Here is a 16361-nt window from a genome sequence, read left to right on the forward strand (position 1 = left end):
TGATTTCAAGGTAATTTGAAGATACCATTACTATATATGATATATTGATTGCTAGATGAAAGGATTTAGACCCGGATCAGATCATAGACGGGCTAGGTACAATCTATCATCAACTGGCCTAAAGACGATGTGGATATGGCCTTCTAGTTTGAAAGGTAATCAAGTACACTAGCGAATACGAAAAGGTCTTGTGTACCTCTAATTTAAAATTTTTAGTTCTACAACTGTCTTTGAGCAAAGGTATTCTAGCATAAAAGGGATGAAATTAGATTTTAAGTTATGGTTTGGTTACTAGTTTTAGTTGTTACTGTGTATTTAATTGAACGAATGTACAGTAAAAAAAATGTGAGATACCCCTAAATTTTTCTTCTAGCTCCGCCACTAATCTTATCCTTATAGAAAAACAAATCAACAACTTTGCTATGAACTATTTATAAAAGTCGTAAACTATCTATAAATAAACATTCATGTTTTGCCTAGTGCATTATCTAAAAAGGCTACTTTGTATTTATCGTATGTCAAAATAGTAAATACTTCATTACAATCCTCTCGAATATTATAAAAAATTATTAAATAGAAAATATACTTAAATCGTAATATAAAAGACAAAATTAAAACATGAAACATATAATCTACAAATTTAAGTATATCGCATTAATTTTGGAAATCAGTTTCCAAAACCTAAAAACAAACTCAATCCACTACCTTTAGCAACTCCTTTAAATTCGCACACATATACCACAACTCACCACCCATCCCTACACCACCTCAATGGATTCAGACTCATACTACTCGCCCTCTCCGGAGGAAAAGTTTTCCCGGCGACTCAGCCGGTCACTAGAAAACCCTCTCCACCTCCTCCACCGCAACAACTCCGACTTCTTCATCTTGGGCGCCACCGGCAACGTCTACACCGTCACTCTCTCCACCACCCCCACATGCACCTGCCCAGACGCCACCACCCCATGCAAACACATCCTCTTTCTCTACGTTCGTGTGCTCAACCTCCCCACCAACGACCCATGTCTCCGCCTCCAAACCCTGCCGGAGTCTGACCTCACACGCCTCCTCTCCACCCACGTCTCGGATGAAGCGTTCGCCGGTGAAGGGTTAAGAGAGCGGTTTCTTGAGTTGTATGATGAGAGGAAGAAGAATGAGGAGCATGTGAAGGTGGAAGAGGGGTGTAAGTGTACGGTTTGTTTGGAGGAGATGGGGGTGGATGAGAGGAAGGTGGTGAAGTGTCGAGCGTGTAAGAATCCGATACATGAAGAGTGTGTGATGAGTCGGGCAAAGTGGACGGAGATTGGGGAAGAGGGGAAGTATATTAACCTAAAGAAGTATCTTAGTGACGACGATGATGATGATGATTATGGTTATGGGTATGGTTGGCGAAAAAGGCGAAAAAGGAGAGGATATTATTGGTGAAGAAGGGGGATGGGAATGTTGCCAGATGGTCACTAGTGCTGTTTACATTGATATATGTTTGAATTTGTGGTAATGGAAAGATTAACCTCTATTATTAGGATGAGTAATGTTTGCAAGATGGTGTGGTTGTGTTTTGAGTTGTTATCTTGTTGGTGGTAGTAGTAGGAGACTAGTAGTTTCTCTTGGTGTATAGTTTTATGGATGCAAAGATTAATTAAGCATTGTATTAGTGTAGTCAATGGTGAAACCCTAACAAGAAAATATATCTTTTTTGTTCGCCACAAAACAAACCTCTCACTCTCTCCTGTTGTCTTGTGGTCAAGCATAAGCTACAAAAGGGGAAAAAGCACCTTTGATTAATAGAATTATAAAAATAGAACTGGACTTTTTAGATTGTTAACATAGGCTTGATTTTCCGTCTCCTAAGTCGCATGGCGGGACACATTACTCTTCTGCACATCTTTAATATAGAATTTTGCTCTTGCGCCAACCTTTATCCCCTGTGCCAAACCACACCTCCCTCCTGCGTTGCGCCATCTTCTCTTGCCCCATTCTTTCTAGTGCCACGACTTCTTTTTTTTCCCGCCAAAAGGACATGTTTGTCTCTGGTTGGTGGTTATTGGTATCATGACTAATTTGATAATTTTGCAAGTTAGGCCATCCGTAGTGATAAAGCCCTTTGTGGGGCGTTATGCGACACGTGTTGTGCCACGTCACACAGGGGCGTTATATCACTAGAGCCCGTAGTCATAAAGCACCTATCCATCAATACCTAATTATTAATTTTCGTTTTTATTAATTAATTATAAAAACCTTGCTTTATTTTGATTGGTCCAAACTTTGAAAACAACCCTATCACCGGCGTTATATATATGGCGCCATCCAACTTTTTTTGTCTCATAAAGCCCCTCGTAGTGGTGTTTGAGGCTTTATAGAAGCTTTATGAGGGCATATAACGCCCCACTACATATGGTCATTTTGGTGATTTTCATATGGTCTTTATTGGGAAGTAGTTTTGAAAAGGGAACTGTTTTCATACACCTAATTTTTAGTGGTTTTCAAAGTAAACTGTTTTCATATCACCCCTTTCATGCTTCTTTAGGCCATGTGTAGTCATAAAGCCCTTTTGTGGGCGTTATGCGACACGTGTCGTGCCACGTTACACAGGGGCTTTATGGGGCGTTATGTCATTAGAGCCCGTAGTCATAAAGCCCCTACCTCATCATAACCAAAGTGTAAAATGCAGGGACCAAAGTATAAAATGCAGGGACCAAAGTGTTTTAATGCAGGGACCAAAGTGTAAAATGAGGGACCAAAGTGGAAAATGCAGAAGTCATCACCACCATCTCGCGCCGCTATACACATCGCGCCTCCCCCATTTTTCCGACTGATGGCGCCCTCCGTGGCGGTGTGCCCGGCGCTATGCCGGCGCTATGGTTGGGCATACCGCCCCACTACACATAACCTTACTATGTCTATTGTTTTTTGTTTTTTTATGTTTCTTTATCAACTAATAAATTAATTAGTTAACAATAATAAAAGCTATTGAGATTTCCTCACCATACGGCGGGGAATTCAGTTTGTATAATTTTCACGCGTTTGTATAATTTTCACGCGTTACGGTATTAACACTCGATAAAACAACCAAAAATGGAAAAAATAAAATTAAAGATAAAGTCGTGACATGTCAAAAAATATATCAACACATTACGTCAATCGAGAACAATGAGAACGAATACCAGTATCGATGTTGTTTGGTCGGAATTGGTTTAGTTCTTTACGACATCGGTACGCCACCGGCACTTGCTATAACTTATGATACAGAAAAACACTATATTTTGAATACAACTCCATTTTCAATATTGTTCGGCCAGAACCGGAATCAGACAAGATCTACACCAGACACGTAAAAATGAATGCTCGTACCACCATCGAAGTTATTCGGATGGTATCCTTTTGGTTCGCCATGCTAAATAACAAAGAAAATCAACTATATTTTATCCGTTCGATTTTGAACAAAATTTTCATTGGAACGTAGATAAAAATAAGCATGTTGCAACGGTATATTCGAAATTAGAATAGCAAAAAGGATAAATGACATCAATTAATAAAAAAACAAATGTGAGGTAGCTTTGATGACTTGTATATCTATGTTTCGATCACTTGTGTATCTATGTTTCCATCAATTGTACGTTACATATTCACAACTTTGTGCAACATGTTTAACTTTGGGTTATATTAAGATCATTCATTACCTCCACATCACACAATCATCATCAGTGGTGTCTAGATCAGGGGCGGAACCAATGCAGTAATAGTGAAAGCACGGACTATGGCTCAACCCCGTATTCGTAGTGTATTTTTTTGGTTTTATACAAAGAGTAGCCCTAAATAAATACGAATATACCCTGACAAAAAATATGATAGTTGATGTTATTAAAATCCCAATTTTTTATAAGTCCGAACCATTTACGACTCAAAAGCTGTAGAATAAATTAAGCCCAAATTGTAAAGTAAGCTCAAATTAACAATAATATAAATATATAATTGAAAGGAGCCCAATTAGTAAATATCAAAGTTTAGCCCAATACCCAAAACATTAAAATAAACCTTTTTCATTATGGGCGGAAATTGGAAAGTGGAAACAAACGTCGAACCTGAACTATCAAACATAGTTTTTATTCATTATGGGTGGCATTTTTTTAGGATGCCCTTAAATTAATGGGCTAGCTCCGCCAGTGGTCTAGATTACGGGTAGTTTGATTTTTTCGGTCACAGGGGAAGCCTATTGGGTTAACCGTTGGTTCTGGGCTTAGGTCAATCCAAGCCAATTTCAGTTCAAATATCCAAAGAGGTTTTGGGACAAACAAAAATAACAAGCCTGATGGTTTATAAAAGAGCAGGCACCAAATGATCATATTTTAAGACATAAAAGTAATCTGTAACAAAATAGAAATATGGGTTTCAAAGGTGGCTGGGTTCTGCTATTTTGTTTTCATACACACACACACACCCATAATCGAATCATAAAACTCAGTATTCATAAATAAAAAACATTACCAAACCATCGGTTTCTCAATTTCTTCAGTTATTTCGGTTCGTATCTTTTGATTATCGGTTGGTTTCTACCCATCCCTTACAAAAAATAATATTCTAATGCATTAAAAACTATTGATGGAAAAGAAATATAGCAAATGTATATTTAATTGTGGGCAACCTTTATGATCAAACTTGGTGTCAAATATTTCGGTTCCTGATGCTATGAACACGTTCATAGTACCTTTCCATTCTAGGGTGGTTCTATAGGTTGGCCAGGGGCGGTTCTACCGGTCGACCAGGGAGTTAAGAGTACTCGGCCTAGGCGGAGAGTACTCGGGGAGTACTCGGCCTAGGCGGAGAGTACTCGGACATGTTAAATTATAAAGAAATAAGCTTTAGGAAATTAAGTATATGTGAAATAACATAAATTTACTAATATTTATAATAAAATACGTGAAAATGATATTTATTCTTTAATATGATAGGCATAGAAATTATGTTTTATTTTTCTAAAAGTCATACTCGGACCGAGTTGATCTAATAGATCCGATTCTGACCAAGGTTGACCACATTTGATCGATTCCGAGTAATTAGGCGGAGTTGAAGAAAGTCATATCGGCAGGCTACCTTGTAACGCTTACTCGGAAAGTACTCGACCTTTGAGACCTTGCTTTACAACCATAATTATATGTATTAGATACCCTTGATCAAATATTACAATATCTCTAAATGTAAGGTGTCAAATTGAACATGTATCAAGATAAACTCTCTATTTTCAATGAAGAACAAACAGAAAGAATCAAGAATCTCGAAAAAACAAATCAACTCTCAACTCACAGCCTACTAACAGATCATCAACACGATGATCTGTAAACTCTTACAGTGGATCTAAACAGAAACAAGATCTTAACAAAAGATCAGAATCTAAACCCTAAGAGAGAGACGACGGAGAGAGAAAATATCTGAGATGATGTTTTCGATAATGTGTATTAGACTTGACAGAATACTTGCTATATACACCAGTCGTTATAACTCAGCATCTTCAAAGCCCACTTGCATCTTTCAAGGCCCAGCAACATCAGCCCAGCATTCAACTTCCAGCCCATTCGCCAGTCAAAGTTCCAGTCCAGTGAGTGAGTCCATATCACACATAACAAACATAAGTAACATAATAAAATTAATATGTACGTAAGTAATAAAAGTGATTAAAGTGATATGTATGCACATATTATCAACACCCCCCCCCCCTCGCTTTTATTACCAAATACATCCAACATATTCAACCATTTACAAATAACATGATGTTGATCAATTAACAACCCTTTTGTAAAAATATCGGCAATTTGTTTGTCAGTTTTAACACCAACAGTTTTAACAATTCCAGCTTGAATCTTTTCACGAAGGAAAAACAAATCTATCTCAAAATGTTTTGTCCTGTCATGGAAGACAGGATTTGCTGCAATAGATAAAGCTGCAGAATTATCACAATACACAGAAACAGGTAGTTTAACTTCTACATGCAACTCTCTAAGCTAATTTACAACCCACATTAACTCACATGTCGCAGTACACATAGCTCGATACTCAGCTTCAGCTGTAGATCGAGAAACTGTTGACTGCTTTTTTACTTTTCCAAGCAATTAAAGATGTACCAAGAAAAACACAATACCCAGTAACGGATTTTCTAGAAACGAGACACTTACCCCAATCTGAATCTGCATAAGCCGACAAATTAAGATGTGTATGTTTTCCCAAAAACAACCCTTTACCTGGAGCACCTTTGAGATATCTCAACACTCTCATTGCTAATAACATATGAGCCTTTGTTGGCTTATGCATGTACTGACTTAATACATGCACAGAATAAGCTATATCAGGCCTGGTATGAGTCAGGTATATTAACCTCCCTATCAATCGTTGGTACCCGGTGACATTCACAAAATTATCACATTCTTTATCACATAATGCAGTAACCACATGATTTTGTTCAATAGGATTATTAACCGGTTTACAACCTGACATACCATAATCTGCAAGAAGCTCTAAACAATACTTCCTTTGTGATAGACACAGTCCACCACTAACATTTAGAACTTCAATACCCAAAAAATATTTCAAGGTACCTAGATCTTTAATTTTAAACTTTGTTTGTACATACTGTTTTACATTCTCTATTTCAAGTTCATTATTACCCGTTATAAGAATATCATCTACATAAACAAGTAACACAATAAACACAGAATCAACAGATTTCACAAACATTGAGTGATCACATTTGCTTTGAACAAATCCTAGCTCAAACAAAACACTAACAAGTTTAGCATTCCACATCCTTGGAGCTTGTTTAAGCCCATACAAGGATTTATTGAGTTTACAAACTCTAGTGTCCTTTTTATCAAAATATCCTTCTGGCAGTCTCATATAAACATCTTCAATCAAATCTCCATATAAAAAAGCATTGTTTATATCAAGTTGGTAAACTTTCCAACCGTTATAAACTGCCAAAGTTAAGACACTTCTAACAGTTATCATTTTGACAACCGGAGAAAACGTTTCGTCAAAATCTATACCCTCTCTTTGACTATAACCTTTTGCTACGAGTCTAGCTTTATACCTTTCGATTTCTCCTGATGACTTGTACTTTATTTTGTAAATCCATTTACACCCAATAGGTTTTCTACCATGAGGTAATTCAACAAGATCCCATGTTTTATTTCGATTAAGAGCCTCTATTTCCTCATTCAAAGCATTAATCCAATTCTGGTCATTACAAGCTTCAAAATAACATCTAGGTTCTAGTGACTTATTTAGACTAGACACAAAGCACAAATTTTCACATGACAAATTTGAATAATTAACCACTCTTTCCAAACCATACTTAACTTTTCCCTCTATTACAAAATCATTTAGACTTTTAGGCAAAACCGAAGACCTAGTGGACCTTCTAATACTAGTAGGAACATTAGGCATATGGATTCCCTCAGACAGGTTATCACCTTCACCACCTAATTGCTCATGCTCAGCCCTATCTAGATCGGGTTCAGATTCACTAGGTTGCTGATGACCAGCCATTCCTATAGCAGCCTCAGAAACCTCACCAGATTGCTGAGACTCATGACCACTAGAATCCGTTGGTTGATCAACCCCCTTCTCATCATCGGGACTACCTATTTCCTCAGAGTATAGAGATTCACTTTGTTCGTGTAAGTCAAAAAAATTCAAAGTATTAATATTTTCAGGTAAACCAACATCAAATGAGTTTAAATCTTTATTTTCTTTAAAAGGAAATATAGTTTCGTAAAATCTAACATCTCTGGAATAAAACACACTTTTATGTTCCACATCCCACAATTTATATCCCTTTTTTTCATCCGAATAACCAATAAAAACACATTTATTAGCATGACTTGAAAATTTATCTGAATTATTAAGTATAGTACTAAAACAAAGTGACCCAAACACTCTAAGTTGATCTAAAGAGGGTTTGAAACCAAACATAAGCTCATAAGGGGTTTTACCATTAAGCACAGAAGTAGGAGTCCTGTTGATCAAGTATACAGCAGTTAGAATACAATCAGCCCAGAACTTTAAAGGAACACTACTTTGAAATAACAAAGCTCTTGCAACATTCAACAAATGCCTGTGTTTCCTCTCAACAATGCCATTTTGTTGAGGGGTATAAACACAAGTCGTTTGATGTATTATTCCCTTGTTAGCAAAAAAAAACCTTTAACATGTTATTAGTAAACTCGGTCCCATTATCGGTTCTAATTATTTTCACAGACTTTTCAAACTGAGTTTTAATTATCTGAACAAAACTTTTAATATTTTCGAACACTTCATCTTTATATCTTAGCATATAGACCCAAGAAGACCTAGTATAATCATCAACAACAGTTAAAAAATACTTGTACCCTTCTCTGCTTTTCACTTTATAAGGCCCCAGACATCCATATGAATAATTTCACCTAAGCGTTTAGTTTTGTGGTCACTCAATGGAAAAGGATCTCTATGTTGTTTAGATTTATGACACGTTTCACAAGGAATGGTTTTATCAAACTGTTTCAATTTTAAATCATCTTTTAAGACCTTTAAAAAAATTCCAGATGGATGTCCAAGTCTGGCATGCCACAAACTAGTTAAATCAACACTATTACAGCTAAAACAAGTATTCACAGATGACTCACCACAAAAATACAAACCATCACGTTGACTACCAGTCACCAGGATTTTCTTTGTTAACAAATCCTGAAGATAACACGCATTTTCATCAAACAACACGGAAACTTTACTATCTTTTGCAAGTTTATACACCGAAATCAGATTTACACAGTAATCTGGTACTACAAACACATCATAAAGAGTCATCCTATCATTCAATTTAATATCCCCTATTTTGGTAACCAAAGCACTTGTACCATTTGGATGATTAACTTTCACATTATATTCAGAAATATCTAATTGATTTATTAAAAATCTATCACTCATTACCATATGCTGATTAGCACCAGAATCACATATCCAACTTATGTATTTTAAAGAATCTCTTAAACTTGCAAAACAATATCTATTTTTAACAGTACTAGCAAAACCATACAAACTAGACCACCTACCTGACATATTACAGCTAACCGAACCTTCACCCGACTTTTGATTCAATAAACTCAACAACTTTGACACCTGATCAGCAGTCAAACTAGAAACAGTATTCTTATCAACTTCAGATGAATCACAAACTACATTATTACTAACAACTTGTTTCTTTCCTTGACCAAACTTATTCTTCATCCAGGGAGGATACCCAATAATCTCAAAACATTTGTCAACATTATGTCCAGTTTTGTTACAATGTGAACATTTTACGTTTTGATTTAAACTCTTATTAGATTTCTTCCTATTATCAACAAATGGATTAGTCTTGACAAAAAAACCAACATTTTGTTCTTTTGACAAACTGACATTTGAATTTCTGTGAGATTCCTCCCTGGATATAATAGAAAAAGCTTCTTTCACAGTGGGTAAAGGATCTTTAATCAACAAATTAGTTCTAACAGACTGATAAACACTGTCAAGACCCATAAAAAACTGCATTAACTTGATTAAGTGACTAAAATCATTATACTGTTTAGAAGCATTACATGTACAGACAGGTATTTGTAAAATTTGATCTAATTGTTTCCACATAATGTTTAACTTGTGATAATATTCAGCCACAGACAAACCATTTTGGGAAAAACAATTAATTTTCTGATATAAGTCGAACACAACAGACCCATCAACTTTGTCATATGTTTCTTTTAACTCTTTCCAAACCTCAGACGCAGTTTTAGAGTACACATGACCAAGATATAACTCTTCTGAAACAAAATTTAGAATCCAAGTAAGCACAACCGAATTACATCTTTCCCACTGAGTAGCTAATATATCATTAGTTTCAAGTTTAACCACAGAACCATCAATAAACCCAAGTTTATTTTTAACCCTTAAAGCAAGTGTCATAGCATTGGCCCAAACTGTGTAGTTTTCTGTTCCTTTTAGTTTAACACTAATTACACTTAGATTTGCAGAATCACTCGGATGTAAATACAACGGATTATCAGGTTCAAGCTTATTAATCAAGGTTTCACCGAACACATTAACAAAATCAGCCATGTCGAAACAAACAACGAATTACCAGTTAAACAATCAAACAATCACACAAAAAACCTAAACAGTAAACAAGTGCCAGGGACCAGATGGTAAGTTCATCACTCTTAAGGTGCTTACCCAAGCCTTTGCACAAGTACTGTAACCTAGATAAACTAGATAACGAGAACACAGCTAATGAATATTCAAGAATCAAATCACAAACAAGAAATCAACACAAATCTACAAATATTCAAGAATCAATTAACAAATCAAGAAAACAACACAAACAATGCAACAGGGGATGGCCCACCCTGTGTCCCGATCAACAATCGGCCCAACTACTCCGGCAACAAGATGCCTAAATGCAGAAATTAAACAACAGAAAGTAAAACAAAGAAAGATCTCACCGAGATAGCAAACCCTAGCAAGGGTTTCTCCGATTCTGATTAGGATTTTACAACTTTCAAAAGTTGAAAGTTGAACCCTAGATCAGAACAGCAGCTTCCTTATTTTACTCCTCAGATCCAGCACAGCACCACAAGCCGATGATTCAGACCAGATTTGGAGCCAACAAACACCAAGACTATTACGGCTAAAAAGATCTTAACAAACCAGTTCAACCGACCCAAATATAAACAGATCTGAGCCAAAATCCCCAAATTCTGGAAACCCTAATTTTCGATACAGAAGAACAGTTTTACAACGGAAGCTATAACCCCAAGAGCAACAAACTAGTGCTCTGATACCATGTCAAATTGAACATGTATCAAGATAAACTCTCTATTTTCAATGAAGAACAAACAGAAAGAATCAAGAATCTCGAAAAAACAAATCAACTCTCAACTCACAGCCTACTAACAGATCATCAACACGATGATCTGTAAACTCTTACAGTGGATCTAAACAGAAACAAGATCTTAACAAAAGATCAGAATCTAAACCCTAAGAGAGAGACGACTGAGAGAGAAAATATCTGAGATGATGTTTTCGATAATGTGTATAAGACTTGACAGAATACTTGCATACACCAGTCGTTATAACTCAGCATCTTCAAAGCCCACTTGCATCTTTCAAGGCCCAGCAACATCAGCCCAGCATTCAACTTCCAGCCCATTCGCCAGTCAAAGTTCCAGTCCAGTGAGTGAGTCCATATCACACATAACAAACATAAGTAACATAATAAAATTAATATGTACGTAAGTAATAAAAGTGATTAAAGTGATATGTATGCACATATTATCAACATAAGGTAAAAGATAATCTCCTTTTTATGAACGTAAGGTATAAAATAAAACAAATGGAGGAGTTGAGATCCGGTTTAAACAGTAATCTATACATCCTAAGCATTTCCCATGTCGATATTAGTAGTTTACTACACAATTTGTAAGACGTCAGACTAAAAGTCACAACAAAACCCTACATTTTTACATTTTTCTTCCCATTCTACCATGTTCTCCCTGCATCGCCCCTTTCAGATATGAAACCCTTCTGAATGTTTCTTCAACTCAATGGTCCTCTTCAATGCGATAATTAGTTTCTTCATTAATTTAGCCCTAATATTAAATGTGATCAACAACGTTTCTGCTTCAATGGCCTTATCCGTTTTTAGCAATCCATCGTCTTAATAAGTCGTCACTGAAATAAGGTAGAGCTACAGCGGATACACGGCGGAGATGGCGACGTCCGACGCGTTCACCTCTTTCCCTTGGCTGCTTCACCTCCTCTTTCTCCACTGTGTTCGTATATTATTATGTTAAATGGAACACATTTGCTAATTTTGTTTTTAACTTGCTTTTAGATTCAGTATAGAAGCATGTCCGGTCAGCAACCCATTATCTACTTGATCCGGTGTCAAACCTCGCATGCGTTGGACCACACACCACGACCCTGATTTGAAGAAACCCTAACCGATTGTTGGTTTGTTACTATTCTTGTATATATGCACACTTTTGATTTTCCTTCTTAGGTTTCTATACATGTAGTTTTCATGTGTTTTGTTTTTGGAGTAGCTTTTGTTAGGAATGGTGCTTAAGGGTTGTATTTCTTTTTTATGAAGAATATTGTTCAATCTAGTGTTTTTAAGGAAAAATAGGTTGATTTTAAGAGGGTTTATTTTAAATTTAGCGTTTTTGTTAATACCTAAGAAGCAAATCTATGAATTTTGGTTCATAGGTAATGTGATTTTGAGGCATACCCATCGTAACATCATATACAAGTAATTAAAGTTATCACAATTTACAACTGAATATGTATTGAATACATGTTCTTTTATTTTCGATTGATATGAATTTCTTTCTTATTTAAAAAAAATGAATTTCTTTCTTTGTTCGGCCGTGGTTTTTTAGGGCTTAGGGTACCAATTCTAATGGTTGTTTGACATAGAAAGTCATAGATAAATTTGTTTATAAACTAAGATCTAACTTGTTAGCTTTTTAAAGTTGATTTACCCTCAATAAGTTTTTTTTAATTATTACTTGAAATACTTAACCTTTATAGTTAGGCATCATTTACATATAAAAAACATGAAAAACGCCCCTATTGTATTCTATCATCCCTTCCCGTTCGAACCGGATGTAGACATTTAACATTGTTAAGAAACTTGAGGACCAACCTTATATGCGCAACAACATGGCGTAAGGTCACATTGAGCCGTATTTCGGCTACAACATTTGAAGATTAAGTTCAAGCAACAATAATTTTAGGAAAATTACAATTAACAATACTCAATATTCACCACAATTACCTTGGACACATTCGGTGTCTAGCGTCACTTCGAATGTCAAAAACAATATGTCGCCGAAGTTGATCTGAATTGATAGGAGTTGATTGGAAAAGATGATTGGTTCAAGGGTTCGATGACAATGACTTATTTGTTGGGTTAAAGAGAAAATGCGGGTCGCAACTGGGTTTTAGGGTGTGTGTTTTGGTGAAAAGTCCAAAATACCGTTACCACCGTTAACCATTTAACGGTATATTTTGTCGACGATACAATGAGGAACTTCGATGACAAGAATTCGCAACCACGGGTACTCAGATGATATAAGGTACAATTTCATGTTAACCAGAAGTACGCAACTTATGTTTTACTCTTTTATAAAAGTTTTAGCCATTAAAAAACATTGCTTAAACAAAATAATGAAGAGGTTTTCTTTTAATAGGATACTATTTAATTAGCTTTTTTTTAAGGAGAACTTCATTAAAAACACACCGAACCCAAAACGGGGCGGCCAACTACAAACGGGACAACTACGTATTCACAAATTTACATCAATCAACCCAAACTAAAGAACCTTTCTTAGATCTATGTTTATACCAGAGAAAACTAACAGCCCTAACTTCGCTAAAAATTTCTTCTACACTGGATCTCTTACCACCATTGAATTGAACTGGTTGTTATTCCTGGCCTTCCATAATAACCAACATGCTGTATAGATTGCAGCACCTTTCTCTATGAAGCCCCTCTAGAACCAGTGTTATGAATCTCTATAATATCTCTAAAAGAGAACACAAAGAACTTCATGATACGACACCAATAACTGATTTTTTCCCACAAACCCAACGCGACGGAACAAGAAGTGAAAAGATGTGAGACCGAGTCCGGGCCGTCGTTGCACATACAATAGCCGCCATCCGCCACCTCACCGCCCCTCCTAGCAAGCGCCTCCACCGTCGGGATCCTTTCTAACTCCGCACACCAAACAAAAATGTTGTATTTCTAAGGAACCCACTTGCATCAATCCAAAAGATATCGGCTACTGTAATCTTTCTTCGAAACTATCAGTCTTTTAACAGCAGCAACCGAGAAGACATCCGACCCGCTGCCCATCCATTTCCACCTGTTGGTCAGATTGGAGCGCGAGACCGAACCCATCACCGAATCCAGAGTATGCCATTCGCTCCTTTCAGGATCCGATTCGAAATCATGCCTCAATAACCAAAGACCTTCCCCATCTAATCTGTCACGGATGCTACAGTTTTTTACCATCTCTAACCGAAAAAGATCAGGGAATTTTTCTTTAAGCGGAACATCATAAAGCCATGGGCCTAGCCAAAAAAGGATGCTTTCATCATTCCCTACCACTCCTCTAAAGAAATTTCTAAGAGGAATGTTACCCACCACCGGCTTGTTAAGCACAAACACAATATTACACCGCACTCCACCATAAGCTTTCTTAGCCGGAAAAGAATTCCATCCCGACCCTCCCGAATGAATGACATTAACCACATGGACCCAAAGATTATCCCTCTTCGTTTTGAGCCTCCATCCCCGTTTCGAAAACAAAGCCATATTAATATCCTTGAGGTTATGCAAACTGAGACCTCCCATCTTCTTAGGAGAGGCAACCCTATCCCATGCTACCCAATGGAGTTTTTTCTCACTAGACGAACCCTCCCATAAGAATTTTCTAAAACCTTCTATCACTATAACCGGGGCGCGATAAAGAGAGAAAAAATACGAAGGAAGACTCTCAAGAACTGACCGAAACAACGTAACTCTGCCGCCAATAGATAAGAGAGAAGCTTTCCACATCGACAACCTCTTTTCAAAAATATCAAACACCGGTCTCCAGTTATTTATCCGATTCATATTCGCCCCGACAGTCAAACCGAGATATTTGAACGGAAAAGATTCCGCTTTACACCCAACTCTAAAAGCCATTTCTTCAATCTCATCTAAATTCACTCCAAGCCCGAAAATATTACATTTCCCGAAATTAATTTGGAGGCCCGAGCAAACATGGAAACATTTCAGAATTCTAACCACATTATGAATAACGTCCCTATCCCATTCCCCAAGAATTATAGCATCGTCGGAGTAGAAAAGATGCGAAATAGAGGGGTCGTCAAAAGGAAGCTTAACCCCGTTAATAATACCCAAATCACCAGCCTTTGAAAACATGCATGAAAGCGCTTCCATGACAATGACAAAGAGAAAAGGAGAGATCGGATCCCCTTGACGCATACCTTTATGGCACTTGAACTTGAAAGTCGGGGCACCATTAACCAGAACCGACGCTCTGGCCGACGACGAGATAACACCCTTAATCCACAAAATGAAGACTAGGGTTTCTTGATTTTGCGGTGACAAGGTATGGTACTGGACCCGACCCGAACGGTCGAACTTTTCTGCTATTTATCACTTTTATATTAATTATATATTATTATTATTGTGTACTAACCCGCGAAGCCAAGCGCATTGTAGTTTATACTACACTAGGCTGTGGGCTCGTAGAGACAACCCCTAACTGGGCCTGGCCCATTGAGGTTAGGGTTTTCCCATATCTCCTATATAAGGAGGTCTCCACCTCCTCATTAGGGCATGAGATATAGGGCAACACACTTTTGTAGCTGGAAATAGGGGATTCTTCCTCTACCGGCCGTTTCTACATTGCCCACTCTTCTCTTTTCTTATTTGCAGGTCTAGGATTCGGGCGAAAAAGACGAGGTGTGACCATATCCGTATACATCACCATAGAAGTACCGACCCGCTCGGGTTCTTGCTTCTTCATTGGCACCATCCGTGGGATCGGCAACGGACCACGCCTCGTTTTTCTCTATAAAATCTCTAGATTTGTGCTTTTATTCTTTGCCGATTTGGAATCTTGAGGTTAACCGAGATGATTACTGCATCCAAACCTCTTCAGATCCGATCTATGCTTGTTCAACAATATCTGTAGTCGTTCAAACTATACGTGTGATTTCTAGCAGATACTAGACTCACAGCCTCTTCAAATCAGGTATGAAAACTTGGCAATTTCTACAATAAATTTCGGATCTGTTATGCGCGTTCGAGATTCACTCGCGTCACTTTGCTCACAACTTTTTCCTAGCAGAAGGGTAACACATGTACTACTGAATATAAAAACCAACACCTTCACTTTGTTTTAAGAATCATAAACACCATTGGTGTTGCATGGTGTATAAACATCTACAGTACCGTGATACCCTAAGTGTTGCTATTTTGTCACAAGAATAAGGTAATTCAAACTACAACTCATGTTGGTAATAGTACAGTATACAATGCATACAATATTTTTTCTCTATAGGAATGTACTAACTTTGGCAGGCAAGACAACTATCAACGTGTGAGGCTTGCTTCGCCGAATTGCGCGACTCGCAACGTATGATGTTTACGCTGCAGCGTTTCCCACTCGTCACATGAATCATTATGACGAACAAGCTCCGCCGCTTCCACGGGTGCATCTTCCTGTACCTAACGGGTTAGTATATGGCGAAGCACAATCAGCGATTAGCGCTCTCAACGGCGG

At 37.3% G+C, this 16361-nt stretch overlaps 2 protein-coding genes across 2 annotated transcripts; one reads left to right on the forward strand and one right to left on the reverse strand.

The window, feature by feature from the left end:
* Nucleotides 1-771: 771 nt before the first annotated feature.
* Nucleotides 772-1425, forward strand: LOC110901202 (mitogen-activated protein kinase kinase kinase 1). The gene has a single exon (XM_022148044.1). The coding sequence runs from the start codon at nucleotides 772-774 to the stop codon at nucleotides 1423-1425; it is 654 nt and encodes a 217-aa protein (XP_022003736.1).
* A 12400-nt stretch (nucleotides 1426-13825) lies between these two features.
* LOC110901200 lies at nucleotides 13826-15010 on the reverse strand. Its single transcript, XM_022148043.1, has one exon. It carries the CDS (start codon nucleotides 15008-15010, stop codon nucleotides 13826-13828), a length of 1185 nt encoding a protein of 394 aa, XP_022003735.1.
* Nucleotides 15011-16361: the final 1351 nt, after the last annotated feature.

Source organism: Helianthus annuus, chromosome 13 (assembly GCF_002127325.2).
Source record: "Helianthus annuus cultivar XRQ/B chromosome 13, HanXRQr2.0-SUNRISE, whole genome shotgun sequence".
NCBI classification, from domain to species: Eukaryota; Viridiplantae; Streptophyta; class Magnoliopsida; order Asterales; family Asteraceae; genus Helianthus; species Helianthus annuus.